At 43.6% G+C, this 14,089-nt stretch overlaps 1 protein-coding gene across 2 annotated transcripts in view; it reads right to left on the bottom strand.

Moving 5' to 3' along the window:
* ZNF236 (zinc finger protein 236) overlaps positions 1 to 11,619 on the bottom strand; it is a 97,872-nt gene extending 86,253 nt beyond the window's left edge. For both annotated transcript variants that reach the window (XM_075270739.1, XM_075270740.1), the window contains exons 1-5: positions 11,495 to 11,619; positions 6,148 to 6,287; positions 4,820 to 4,984; positions 3,871 to 4,049; positions 1,227 to 1,351 (exon numbers count right to left, since the gene is read on the bottom strand). In XM_075270739.1, the coding sequence (XP_075126840.1) occupies positions 1,227 to 1,351; positions 3,871 to 4,049; positions 4,820 to 4,984; positions 6,148 to 6,287; positions 11,495 to 11,546 (661 nt within the window). In that variant the 5' untranslated portion in view covers positions 11,547 to 11,619. The remainder of the gene's footprint in view (positions 1 to 1,226; positions 1,352 to 3,870; positions 4,050 to 4,819; positions 4,985 to 6,147; positions 6,288 to 11,494) is intronic.
* Between the last annotated feature and the right edge of the window lie 2,470 nt (positions 11,620 to 14,089).

Here is a 14,089-nt window from a genome sequence, read left to right as displayed (position 1 = left end):
TTCTGACAGGGGTATTTAAAGAGGACCTTTCACCACTTTTGGGCACAGGCAGTGTTATATACTGCTGGAAAGCTGACAGTGCGCTGAATTCAGCGCACTGTCGGCTTTCCCGATCCGTGCCCGGTGTAAAGAGCTTACGGTGCCGGTACCGTAGTGCTCTATGGTCAGAAGGGCGTTTCTGACCATTAGCCAGGAACCTCCTTCTGCCTCGCGGCGCCTATCGCGCTGTGCTGTGGAGCGGGGAGGAACGCCCCCTCCCTCTGCTCACACAGCTCGTCCATAGACGAGTATTATCAGGAGAATGGTCAGAAACGCCCTTCTGACCATAGAGCACTACGGTACCGGCACCGTAAGCTCTTTACACCGGGCACGGATCGGGAAAGCCGACAGTGCGCTGAATTCAGCGCACTGTCAGCTTTCCAGCAGTATATAACACTGCATGTGCCCAAAAGTGGTGAAAGGTCCTCTTTAAAGAAAGGAAAATCTTGCTATGATGCTAGCCGCCCCCAGTACAGGCCTCCAATGCACTCGAAGCTCATTTACACGGTAATAAAAAGCAGGGTTTTTTCGATTAAAATTAAGCAAGCCATTCCATAAAAAAATTCTAGCGCTGTACTCACATCTCTGGGAACCACAAGATACTGGAGCTGGTTTAATAACATTTTTGGTGCTGCGCAAACTAAACTAAGGCCCCAGCAATTCCACAGCATTTTTCATTGTGATTCCACAGTTTTCCTCTGCGGATTCTCTGCCCCTATTATACCTATACGGAAAATGCCAGCGTTTCTGCAGGTATAATTAACATACTGCAATTTCCGCCTTTCTGCTGTCGATTTTTTTCTATAATGTGTGGATGAGATTAGCCAGAATCCCATCCACTTTGCAGGCACTGTAAAACCCTGTGTTTTCGCAATGTGAGGTTTCAGCCTTAAATGCCAAGTTAAAGTTTAGTACATCTGTATGTGAATCTCACTAAATAAAAATTCATGTGCCAGGCTTAAACTAAGTTTTATCTAGTTACATGAGAGCAGGGTTAAAGCAATAAAAATACACATCCTTTTCACCTTAAAATATGAATGACTTTGTATTTCTTTATGTATTTGCAACTACAGCAGACAAGGCTAACTACAAGCTTGTTCTTTCTTCTTCCTGTGTGCTTACTATATGAACGACAGAAAATCCTTGATCTTCTATTAGATAGCTGCGCAAGGACCGAATTTGCTTACCTGTGTGTATTCTAATGTGGCGGGTTAACTGACTTGGCTTTTGAAAGGTTTTCCCGCAGTGTGGACAGGAGTAGGAGAATCCACTTCTATCTATGTTTCTATTGTAAGATCTAGTACTTGTGACCCTGCAAATTAATAAGGGCAAAATATGAGCAAGATAGCAAAAACAGTTGCCAGAAATGACATAGATGCATAGTAGTGAGACAACATTCTCTGAACGGCTGATATCCAAGTACTCAAAGAATTCTGCAAGAGCAGTATTTTGTGTTCTTAAAAGTGATGCTCTGAATAAATTATTGATAAAGAATCTGATACAGCTCTGAATGGCCTCTACAGGAGATATTAATACTGCTGTTATAGCAAAGTGGCAAGAATGGAATTTGGATCAGTGATGGTTAGAATTTCAACAGTCGGCGCTTTGTTTAGTAAATGACTTACAGAAAGCTTATCCTGATGGCTTAAAAAACTACATTTCTAGATTGGGTTTCCTTTTTGAAATTGTTCTAAAATCCTTACATCTACGGAAGATGCATTTAGTGCAAGCAATGGGGCTTTCCGAACACCTGATCAGTGCAGGGGTCAAGGCCACTGATCAGATATTGATGACCTTTCAAGAGTACACACCATCAAAACAAATATTGGAAAACCCCTTTAAGGCTAAGGCCGCACGAAGCAAGTGGCAGCAAAAAAAAAATAGCGCTTTTCAAGGAAAGTCCTCATAGGTTTCCATTATACCTATAAGGAAACTGCCAGCGTTTCCATAGGTATAATTGACATGATGAGATTTACAAAACAGTGACGATTTTGGAAATCACGGCATTTCTGTCGTGTGTATTTTTCTGCAATGTGTGGATGGGGTTTGGCCTCAGGACCACATTTCTATGAATTATTTGTGAATGCTCTTTCCAATAAATGACTATTCATAGTGTCACAAAGAACCTTATTAAAAGGGGACCCATCACATAAAAAATACTTCCCAATCTGCCTGCCGCATGTATTCAAGCAGAAGAAGCTGAGCAGATTAATAAATAGTTTTCTAGGAAAAGATTCAGAGGGTCACAGCTCTCTGTATGCACAATCATAGATGGGAGGCTGTCGATCAATGACAAATCTTTTCCCACAAAACTATATCAATCTTTTCAGCTCGTTCTGCCCTATTGCATGCAGTCTACAGATTGTACAACTTTTTCCCTGTGACAGGTTCCCTTTAATACATCATAGTACCTCTGCATTCTCTTCCAGACACAGGAATATGTAAAAGTTGAAAACCCTTTTAGGCTAAGGCTCCAAGTGGTGAGCCACAGCCAAAAAGTGTGGCTGGAAAAACCGCGGCAGAAGCGTATTATGGTTTTTCCCACAGCGCTTTTCACAGAAAGTCCAGAGAATTTTCCTCTATGGACTTTCTGCTTCAATTATACCTATACAGACAGTGACGGCATTTCCCTTAGGTATAATTGACATGCTGCAATTTACAAAAATGTGACTGTTTTGAAATCGCAGCATGCTCCATAAGATAGCTCATCAGTATGTTTTGTGTTGTGGTCCAACACTCGGATCTTATATAAAACACTGCAGCAGCTTAAGGTGCCTGGCGATTGCCATAACAGTGTACGCCATGTTCACATCTGTGCCAGGTATCCACTTGTTGCAAATCAGTCAAAACAGATTTGTAAAAAAAAAAAAAAAAACAAAAAAAAAAAACCAGACACAAGTATGGGTCAGTATCAGTCTTTGATGATGGATAGACACCAATGCATAAACAAGAAATAGATACATTGATGTTTGTTTTGCACTTTTATTTTTTGGAAAGGAGCAAAAGTGCTGCAAGTTCAATTTTAGTCTCCATCCAAAAGAGTGGATACACGTCCGAAATGCGCCAAACGCACACCTGCGGATGGTTAAAATACCATCCGTTCTATTCAGTTTTTTAAATTGACAGATCACAGAAACTGATTAGGTGCAGAGACACTACACAGATGTGAACCCAGCCTAATCCAGCTGTCAGACAACCACAGATCAGATATGGATGACCATCCTGGACCATGTAGGACCATCCTGTTTCTGTAAATTGCTTAGCTGCTCCTAATAAGGGTGGGTTCACACCTGCGCCCGGTCTCCGCTTTGCAGGTTTCCGTCTTCTGCCAGCAGAAGATTGAAACCCACAAAGCGGAGACCGGGCGCAGGTGTGAGCCCTAACTAACCTAGGAAAAGAATATGATCACATATGTAAATATCCGATTCTTGTTTCCCTGAATATTTGACATTAAGGCCGGGGCCCTACGGGTCAGAAACGCCGTGATTTGCCTGCGGCGGAAATGCCACGGGAAAAATCGTGGTATTTTACAATAATTGCAAAGTGGATGGGATTCATGCGAATCCCATGCCCACTTTGCGGTAAAAACCACAGCCTGGACACGCTGCGATTTCCAAAACTGGCGTGGTTTTGGAAATCGCAGCATGGCAATTATATCTACAGAAATGCTGGCGGCTTCCCCCCATAGATATAATGGTAACAGAAAGTCCGCAGAGCAAAACTCTGTGAACGTTCTGTTTAAAGCGCTGCGGGAAGAACCGTGGGGCCTTAGCCTAAAGGATAGTCTGCATGTCTACTTTGGAATCTTTCCTTTCTCCCCATAATTTGTACCTAATTTTAAAATGTGTTTTCATGTGATCTTTAAGCTGTGGAGCGGATTCAAACGTTTTCTTGCATGACTTGCAGCTGTAGGTCTTACTACCAGACAGCTCCTGTCTGTGTTCCTCCATGTGCAATGACAGATGGCTTTGGAGAGTGAATTCATCACCACATTCAGAACAGATGAGGATCTAAGAGAAATAACAAAAAAAAAATTAAAAATCAATCAATGTGGGCCAGAAAAAAAGTTTCTACATCTGAAAAAAAAAGTGCCCAATAAATCAATTGCTTAGCTTTGTACTCTGAGAAAAGTAAAAATTTCTACAGTTGAACCCCAGGGGGGTCTGATCACTAATGCAATGCATTACAATGTTAATGCATTGCAAAAAATCATCATTTCTTTGGCAGGCTGCTCTATGCAGAAAGAGATTGCAGACAAGCCTGGAAGCCTTGTAAAGGCTCCCGGCTGTCATGTCAACGTGACGTCGGCCCTGGAGCTTGCTCCAGGCGCCGGCGATCACTGGCAAAATGGCGGCGCCCATGCGCCGCTGGGAAAATGGCGCCTCCGGCGCCTTTGACCGTGGCGCTGGAGGGGTTAATACCTCTGATCGGTCCCAGGACCGATCAGAGACATTAGCACCGGTTGTCTACTGCTTAAAGCAGTAGACACCTGGCAGCTATGGCGGCCCCCAGGCGGTCGCCATAGTTACACACCCGGCATGCGCCGTACTATTACGGCAGATGTCGGGATGTCCGCCGGGGGCCGCAAACTATTGTCCTGAGGGCCGCAGTTGGCCTGCAGGCCGCGAGTTTGAGACCCCTGCTGTAAAACTTTTAAGAATTTAACAACTGACAACCAATATGACTGGTAAATTCTCATCCAATTGCATAAAATAATATATTCACCCAAAGCATATACTGCATTTAGATAGAAAAGGATAACAATAGAATTTATATTCACCTCTTCTTTCTCATGGAGCATAATGTGAGCTTTGAGACTGGCCACACGAGAGAACTTCTTGTTGCATGCTGGACACATGGGATCATCCACGTTATGTGTGGACTTGTGAAGTGTAAGGTTAAACTCAATATTGAAAGACAAAGGGCACTGATCGCACCGATGAGGCTGCAGAACAAAGATATATGTATACGTGGTTAAACAACACATTAAAATATAAACGCTTCATGGTATTTACTGGAAATACATTATTAGCATGTGAAAAGCAGTTCTACGAAGAGCAAATGTCTGCTGTGGGATTAAAGGGGCTCTATCATTGGGAAAAGTCATTTTTAGCTAAGCACATACTTGCATAGCCTTTAGAAAGTCTATTCCACACCTACCTTTTGTATGTAAATCGCCTCAGTAGTTTTTGAATGAGCCCGTTTTTATCCATATGCTAATTAGCATCCACCGTGCACCCTGGAAGTGTCTGTGAGCACCGTCTGCTATTCTCTATGTGTGTGAGAGCAGGGAGAGGAGTCATCATTAGCATCCTCTCTGCTCACACACACATAGAGAAAAACGGAAACCCAATCTGAATAAAAAGCAGTCACCTGCGGAAACCCACAGACAGTTTAGACAATAATGGAGTCCGTCGGGTTTTCGCTGAAAAAATGCGGAGAGAAAAGAGCTGCTTGGAGGACTTTTCTCTCTCATAATTTTTCAAGAGGAATGGGGAACAGAATCCCAGAACGTATGCAGGACGTAGGTGTGAACCTAGCCTAAGATATGCAAATTATTGATAAGCTAAGGTTCCACTATAGCCCACTTTCCACTCTGGTCCTGGCTCACTCCTGGCTTTTGTTGGCTGGCTGTCTAGCTAAACCAGGCACCTTGTGTGTTTCTGCATTTTCCAAGACATGCTATGCACTAGTTTGCACTAGTATGCTCCATCTACACTCAGCACTAATCTAAGGAAAAGACAGACTTTTCAGTACAGCCAAATTTTTTCACTCAGCATTAATATTCCATGCTATACTCATCTTTTCATCCACTTATCAGATCATTTTAACAGATGCAAAAACGGAAACTAAGCTGCAAGCATAATCCAGAAGCAAACACAGCATGGTCCTGACCACAAGTTATCAGGGCACCTTTGCTAAGTCTTCCCTATGAGCAAGTTGTATATCTTCTTATTGCACATAAAATGGAGGATTATTTGTGCAATTTTCCACTTGGGAACATAAAAAAAAATAAAAAACTAAGCCCACAAAAAACACGGATTACTAAAATACAATATCTTAGTGCCATTTTTACCTTTATACAGCATCTGGTGACTTGTTCCTTACCTTATCATTCCGCTCATGATCTCGCATGTGTTTCTGATATTGAGTCTCTTTATTAAAAGTCAGCATGCAGATGTCACACTTATGGGACGACCCATGGAAAGGGTAGCTGGTATTCTCTGCATTTGCTGGTAACGCACCATCTGAAAGTTTTTCATACAAGGGGGGGGGGGGGGGGAGGGAATAAAGGGTCAAATTATCATGTAGTAGTGATACTAAGCAAATATCTCATTCAGACTGGCTTCACACAGACGTTTTTTTTACAGCGTTTTGGGGCGATTTTAACAGCGAAAAATGTTAAAAAAGCTGTGACCAGACGTTACATGTTATTTAATAGTAAAATATAATACACCCTACGTTGTTTTATTTGCTTTCTTCCATTTTTTTCTAATTTTTCACCATTTTTTGGTCCGTGTCTTTGTCAGACATTCACCTATTGATATCATTATAGGGAAACGAAAAATGCCTTAAAAAAAAAAAAAAAAAACACTGGAGAAATGCCATATGCAAAAGGAACTCCAAGATTAAAAAAAAAAAAAAAAAAAACGCTAAGCAAAACTGGTAAGAAATATGTTGCCTGGATTTGGAGTCCCCCCAAAAAAATTAAAGTGGAAAAACACACTACAGGCTGATCCAACTTTGATGTAATGTCCTTAAAACATGTCAAAATGAGGCTCAGTAGTGTGTGTGGCCTCCATGTGCTTGTATGAGCTCCCTACAACGTCTGGGCATGCTCCTGATGAGGTTGCGGATGGTCTCCTGAGGGATCTCCTCCCAGACCTGGACTAAAGCATCTGCCAACTCCTGGACAGTCTGTGGTGCAATGTGAGGTTGGTGGATGGACATGATCTCCCAGATGTGCTCAATCAGATTCAGGTCTGGAGAACGGAGGGCCAATCCATAGCTTCAATGCCTTCATCTTGCAGGAAGTGCTGACATACTCCAGCCACATGAGCTCTGGCATTGTCCTGTATTAGAAGGAACCCAGGGCCAACCGCACCAGCATATGGCCTTACCAGGGGTCTGAGGATCTCATCACGGTACCTAATGGCAGTCAGGCTACCTCTTGCGAGCACATGGAGGACTGTGCAGACATCCATAGAAATGCCACCCCACTCCATTACTGACCTACTGCCAAATCGGTCATGCTGAAGGATGTTGCAGGCAGCAGATCACTCTCCATGGCGTCTCCTTACGTAATGAGTCATACAGGCGTTGTAGGGAGGTCATACAGACACGTGGTGGCTACACACACTACTCAGCCTCATTTTGAAATGTTTTAAGGACATTGCATCAAAGTTGGATCAGCCTGTAGTGTGTTTTTTCCACTTTAATTTTGGGTGTGACTCCAAATCCAGGCCTCCATTGGTTAATAAATTTGATTTGCATTGATGATTTTTGTATGATTTTGTTGTCATCACATTCAACTTTGTACAGAACAAAGTATTCAGTGAGCGTTCATGCATTTATTTATACACTAGATTTATGGTGTTTATTGGGTTATTGTCTAGCAGGGTTAGGTGAGGTGATTATGCAACTTGGCAGTTCACCCCTGGAAGTATTTGGGGAATCTCTCACATACCCATTCATACGGATGCATAGAATGCATAATTAACCCTGGATTGTTGGGCAAAAGTCCTTTTGTCTATAGGTTCATGCATGCAGTCACATACATTGCACAGTTAATCCCTCTATAAGGTCTTTCATGTGAGTTACTTTCTGCATGCAGGCATATATACTGCACAATTGATTTTTGGGGCAAGTCTTTGACCTTTTTGGTTATAACATGCAGGTATCCTTTTTGCACAATTAACCCTCTTTTACCAACTATTACACAGGGCCATCTTTATGGGTCATTATATATCTTCCTCAAGGGGTGTCAGTGTTATTCTACTTGCACACCCAGCTAATTGTATGTACTCTGTGTCACTTTTTGCTGCTACAATACTCGTAACATCTTTCCATACCATCTTGTGCCTCTGTTTTTAGGTATATCAGTTTCCCTGTATCTGTTATATGTGCTTTTGTTATATGTGTACTTTTATTGGATTTAAGATTTTGTATTTTTGCATTAATTTATGCCTGGTGATTTTTCGTATGCTCTCCCATTAGAATAAATGGAGGCAGCCAGCGCACAGGGGGCACAGACCATTAGCAATTTTTAGAGGGAGTGTATCATTGGAAAAAGTGCTTTTGAACTAAACACGTGTCTGAAGACCCTTTAAAAAGGCTATTCTACTATTATCTTTACTTTTTTGTTGTTCCCGCTGTTTCTTTTTAAACCACTTTATTTCTTTATGTTAATGAACCACAGGGAGCACCCTGGACGTTGCCCAAGGACTCCAAGCACACCCCACGTCGTACCATTAATACCACCCCTTCACTGCTTGTGCTCCTTCTGCCCTCCTCCTCCGTCTGCCAACCTCCACAGTTCTCAAGAGAACGACACCAAAATGGGTGCTCAGACATGCCCAGTACTGCCTAAGCGGCCATTTTGTTGTAGTTTTCTGGAGAACTGAGCATACTGAGCAGTATCATTGGTCTAATTTTTGAATTAGACCGCTTCTATTGATATGCAAATTATTCAGCACGGAGCACCGCTTGCATGATCCTGTGTAAAGAAGGGGGCGGTGAGAACCAGGGTAGGCTGATGACACAAGTAGTGCTCAGGGAACATCGAGAAGGCTTCTGGTGCTCCGTGCTGGATAATTTGCATATCAGTAAAATCGGGCTAATTCAAAAACACCATTGCCGATCAATGAAGGAAAGGTATGCCTGTTATCGCCTTTCTAAAGACTATGCACATATATGCTTAGTTAAAAATCGCTAATGTCAATGATAGACTCCCTTTAAGCTTAGGCCCCAAGTTGCAGAAATTCAGATTTATTTGTAGCTAACTTTGCTGTGTTCATTTTTTTTTAAGCCAAAGCCAAGAATGGCTAAAAAAAAGTAATGGAAAACATATAGTAAGTTCTTATACTTCTACCTTCTGCTCAATCCACTCCCGGACTTGACTGAAAAAAAACACATCAAAATCCGCAACAAAAAAAGCTGTGTTTTCACAACATGGGGCCTTAGGCCCAATTCACATCTGTTCATGGGTTTCCGTTCGGAAAATCCGCTTAGGGACCCACTGAACGGAAACCTAATCCACATAAAAAGCGGTTAACTTAGGAAACCTGCGGAGCACATAGACTATACAGGGTCCGTGTGGTTTCCGCTTGAAAAAAGCGGAGAGAAAAGTGCTGCTTGCAGGACATCACTCACATACGTCACAGGGTCCTTTCCTTTGTGCGCTAAGGCAGATCAGTAACCTCGTGTAGCACAGGACTTTTGTCAGTGACTTGATGGCATGCGACTGAAAAGATTGTGGTGGCGGACAACAGAACGCTGGGGACAGGACAGGTAGATCTCTCGTTCTTAATTATTTTTGTTTCACCTTCCCAAGCCTCCTATGTTAGTTGCCAAATTCCTGGAAACACCTTTAAAGGGGCTCTATTATTGGGAAAGGTCATTTTTAACCAGATATATACTTATATAGCCGTTAGAAAAGCTATTCCACACGTACCTTTTGTATGTTAGTCGCCTCAGTAGTTTTTGAATCAGACCGGTTTTATTCATATAGCTAATTAGGCTCCAGCATGCACAGGAAGTTCTCAGCGAGCACTCTCTGCTGTGTGTGCGAGCAGGGAGATGAGTCAGCAGCAGCAGCCTGTGCTGTACACATAGGAGAGAAGGTGATTCAAGGTCATTCAAAAACTACTGAGGCGATTGACATACAAAAAGGATGTGTGGAATAGCTTTTCCAAAGGCTATGAAAGTATATGTTTAGTTAAAAATGACTTCCCAATGATAGCGCCCCTTTAAGGATAGGTTACCAATACCCCCTGTCCCCAGTGATATCTCCAAGATCAATGGTTTCTGTAACTCCCATAGAAGTCAATGGAAATAGATCACAAATATCCTATCATATCATGTGCTTATCACACATGTGTATATCTCATAAAAGTTTAAAAAGCGGTATAGAAAAAAGGCACTTTCATGAGGACATGAACATTCCCGGCCACTCCATACACACGGAGGAAAATGGTGAGGAATTTGGTGTGGAATTTCAGCTCTGAAAAAAAAAAGCCTCCCATTGACTTCCATTAGTTCCTTTTTCTTTTATGGGAGGCTTTTTTTCAGCGCTGAAATTCCACACCAAATTCCACACCATTTTCCTCCGTGTGAATGGACCCTAAGGGAATCATGGCTGGGTTTCAGAGTATATTAAATTCCTGCATTTATGGCCATATCCATTGGCAACTGACCAGGACAACATGGCTGGGGTGTCATCAGGATTCTGCATAAACGTGGAGACCTACCAGTGGGACCAAGCATGATCACAAAGAAGCCACTCCAGAACCCTATGTCTATAAGGCCGGCTTCACATCTGTGTTCAGTATTCCATTCGGGGGGTCCCCAAGCGGACTCCCTGAACAGAATACCGAACGCAGATGTGAACCAGGCCTAAGGCCCTGTTGCAGAAAAGCTGGGGGGTTTTTTTTTTGCAGATTTTGTTGTTTTTGTTAGCTACAGCCAGTATTAGATGGAGCAGAAGTCCTTTCTTTACAGTTCACATTCCTTCTGTAGTTAGTACAAGATCTGGAGCAAAATCTGCAACAAAAAAAGCTGTTTCCACAAAATGGGTCTGACTCGCCTATAAGCGTACCCTCAGAGCTTTGCTCACAAGACATCGCCCGCTGAACCATGCTGGTGACTATAATACCATGTCTGTACCCAGGGACTCCTCTAGTCAGATATGTACTGTGCCTATGTAACCCCCTGCACCCCCTTCCCTTTTCACTAAATAACACTTAATGCAAAATCCATTCAGCCCGTGCAAGTCAATACTGAGAGCTGCTATGGCAGAATATTGCTTTATACAATACACTTCACACATGTGCTTTATTATGACTATATATCCAACATAGCAGTGCCAGTCCCACGTAGTAGAGAGGTGTAATGCAAGCCAGCAATGACGTCACTGAGCAGACACAAACAGCAGCATGTGAAGTGCGGGCGCCATCCATATAATAATAATAAGGCAGCATGCGCCGCACACCTAGGAACCAGCCCGCGCACTGCTCCGCTCTCATCTGCCGCAGCCTCTAGTTCGGGTGCTGCGTCCCCTCCCGTATCATTCCGCCCTGTCTCCGGGCGAAGACGTCTCACAGTCACAGCGCGGCCTCTCCACCATATCCGGGGACTATATACGCTCCTATAGACACAAGTAACATGACGCACCGCCGGCCTCTCTCCCTCTCCGCCGCCGCCGTTCTCCATGTACCCGCTCTAAGTATTTTTTTACCTGCGCCTGATCCATCCCCGGCCCGTGTTTTCGGGGGTCGGCCCCGCGGCATTTGTCCCGGATTATTTTTTCTTTCAGGTTAATGTCGCTTCTTCCTCTTTTTTCACAACGGCGGCGGAAGCAGCAGCATACACAGGAGGGAGGAGAAGGAAGAAGACGCGTCCGCGGCGGAGGAAGCAGAGCAGGGAGGAGTCATGGCCGCTGATGTCACTTGCAGGCTGCTGGGCGCCGGGGGAGCTCGGTAGTGGTACAGCTGAATGTTCCCTGAGGCGGACGTGGCAGCGGAGAAGTTAGTTGAGCGGCCGGGCCTCATAACTAAGAGCAATAAAGGCCGCAAATGTTGTCTGTATGGAGCTAGTGTGGAATGCTGGGAATTGTAGTCCCTCAGGGTTTAGCTAGTATAGATGGGCTCTGAATACTTTGCGGCCATCTTTACTCCTGGCGTTGCTGTCGAAGCTTATGTGGTTAAAGGAACAGGAACCCTGAAAACATTAGGAAGACTGCTCTGTTGTATTACCTGAAGCAGGTCACTGGGATGTGTGCTGTACTGCAGCCTACACCCAGTCATGTGCATGAGGCAGAACTGTAATATCACAGCTAGTGGTGTGGACCTTGTATGCTAATGGCAGATGATCCCTTTAAATGTCTGTGTTCTAAAATAACAATAAAAAGAATAGCACAGCAAAGGCTGCTAAATGCCCATATGTACTAAACTGGTATGAAGTATACTGCTCTTTAAGGGATACTTATTTTTTTTCTTTAGGCACCCAAAAAATTATCTGAAGGCACAGAAGAGTTTTCAAAAAAGTCCTGTCCTCCCAGTCCGTTATTGTCTTCCGGCAAAAATCCCCTCCTTATGACTGCTGAGGTTGATCAGTGGCCTCAGTGAAGGGCATGTGTCCTCACTACCTGTGATGTCTTAGGGTCTCCCAAAACAAATCAGTAGCCTCAGCGAAAGGGAACTGAGATGTCACAGGGGGCGAGCAGTTTCACTTTGAGAAGACACCGGAGCAGAAGGACCGGACTGCACTGGGAGGACACTGGATTTTTTTTTTTTTTTTTCCTCACCTACCCCGGCCTATTTTTTTTTTTAGCCCAGGCTACCTCTTTAGTGATGTGATAAATTTATTCTGCAGGTTGGGACAATTCTAGCGATACCTAATTTCTATTATTTTTCTTTTAGGATACAGTCACACAAGCATTTTACAGCAGCAGCAGAGTGAACGAGAGTAATCTTATCCACACGCTACAGAAAGATCCACACCAAATCTGTGCTGCAGTTGACCAGTGGTGCAGATTACATAATCCAGAGCATGTCAATTGTATGCTGTAGATTTTTTCACCCTCTACAATCACAATGATGTACATGTATGGCGGTTTGTATTAAACGGACACTAAATCCTTAAAACTAAGAAAGAAAATTCTCCTTTATTTCATATATAGGTCTAAATACAAGATTAACTGCTGAACTACTCCACTCAGGAGTCTGTCAGAAGCCTTTCAGACGTATAGTAGGCAGACAGCTCTTTCGGAAAGGTAAAACTAGTTACCGTATTTTTCGGACTATAAGACACACTTTTTTTCCTCCCAATATGGGAGGAAAATGTGTGTGCGTCTTATAGTCCGAATGCAGCGTCTGTGTCCCGTCTGTGAGAATCAAAAGGAGAGCAGCACGGTGCCTGCCTGCTCTGCCCCTCCTTCCCTGTCTGTGTGGCGTGTTTGCAGGAGCGAGATATGAGAGGCAGGGAAGTAAGGGCGGGCCAGACAGGTGAAGGAAGCGTGGTTTCAAGCTTGCCGAGAAAACCACGCCTCCTTCTCCCATCTGGCCCGCCCCTCCTTCACTGCCTCTCAGATCTGGCTCCTGCAATGATGCAACACAGACAGGGAAGGAGGGGAGGAGGAGGCGTGGTTTTCTCGGCAAGCTTGAAACCACGCCTCCTTCACTCGTCTGGCCCGCCCCTACTTCCCTGCCTGTGTGGCTTCATTGCAGAAGCAAGATCTGAGAGGCAGTGAAGGAGGGACGAGCCAGACGGGTGAAAGAGGCGTGTTTTCAAGTTTGCTTAGAAAACCACACCTCCTTCACCCGTCTGGCCCGCCCCTTTTTCTCTTCTTGCATAGCTTCACTGCAGGGTGTCTCTTTCCATCCATGGATGAGGATAGATAGATAGATAGACAGACAGACAGATAGATTAGATAGATATGTTCAAATCACCCTCATATCCCTAGAATACATATAAAACAAAAACATTACTGTGAAACACATACACATTTGGTATCCCTGTGTCCGAAAGCCCCCGATTCTATTTACATTGGTGAAATATTATATTATTAGGCTATTAAATATTTCACCAATTTTTTTTTCCTTAAAATTTTTTTTCCCCTATTTTCCTCCTCTAAAACCTTAGTGCGTCTTATGGTCCGGTGCGTCTTATAGTCCGAAAAATACGGTAGCTGTGCAATAACTTAGAAACCTAGAGCAGAATTTATGCAGCTAGATTTTGCTTCATCAGTCCCTTCTCAACTTTTCTGGCACTCTGAAATGCATATCTGTCAAGTCAATGAGGGTTATTTAGTTAGGTATATCTGGCTCTTAAA

The sequence above is a fragment of the Leptodactylus fuscus genome, chromosome 4 (genome assembly GCF_031893055.1).
Source record: "Leptodactylus fuscus isolate aLepFus1 chromosome 4, aLepFus1.hap2, whole genome shotgun sequence".
Classification (NCBI taxonomy): Eukaryota; Metazoa; Chordata; class Amphibia; order Anura; family Leptodactylidae; genus Leptodactylus; species Leptodactylus fuscus.
This window is presented reverse-complemented; position numbering and strand designations above follow the sequence as displayed.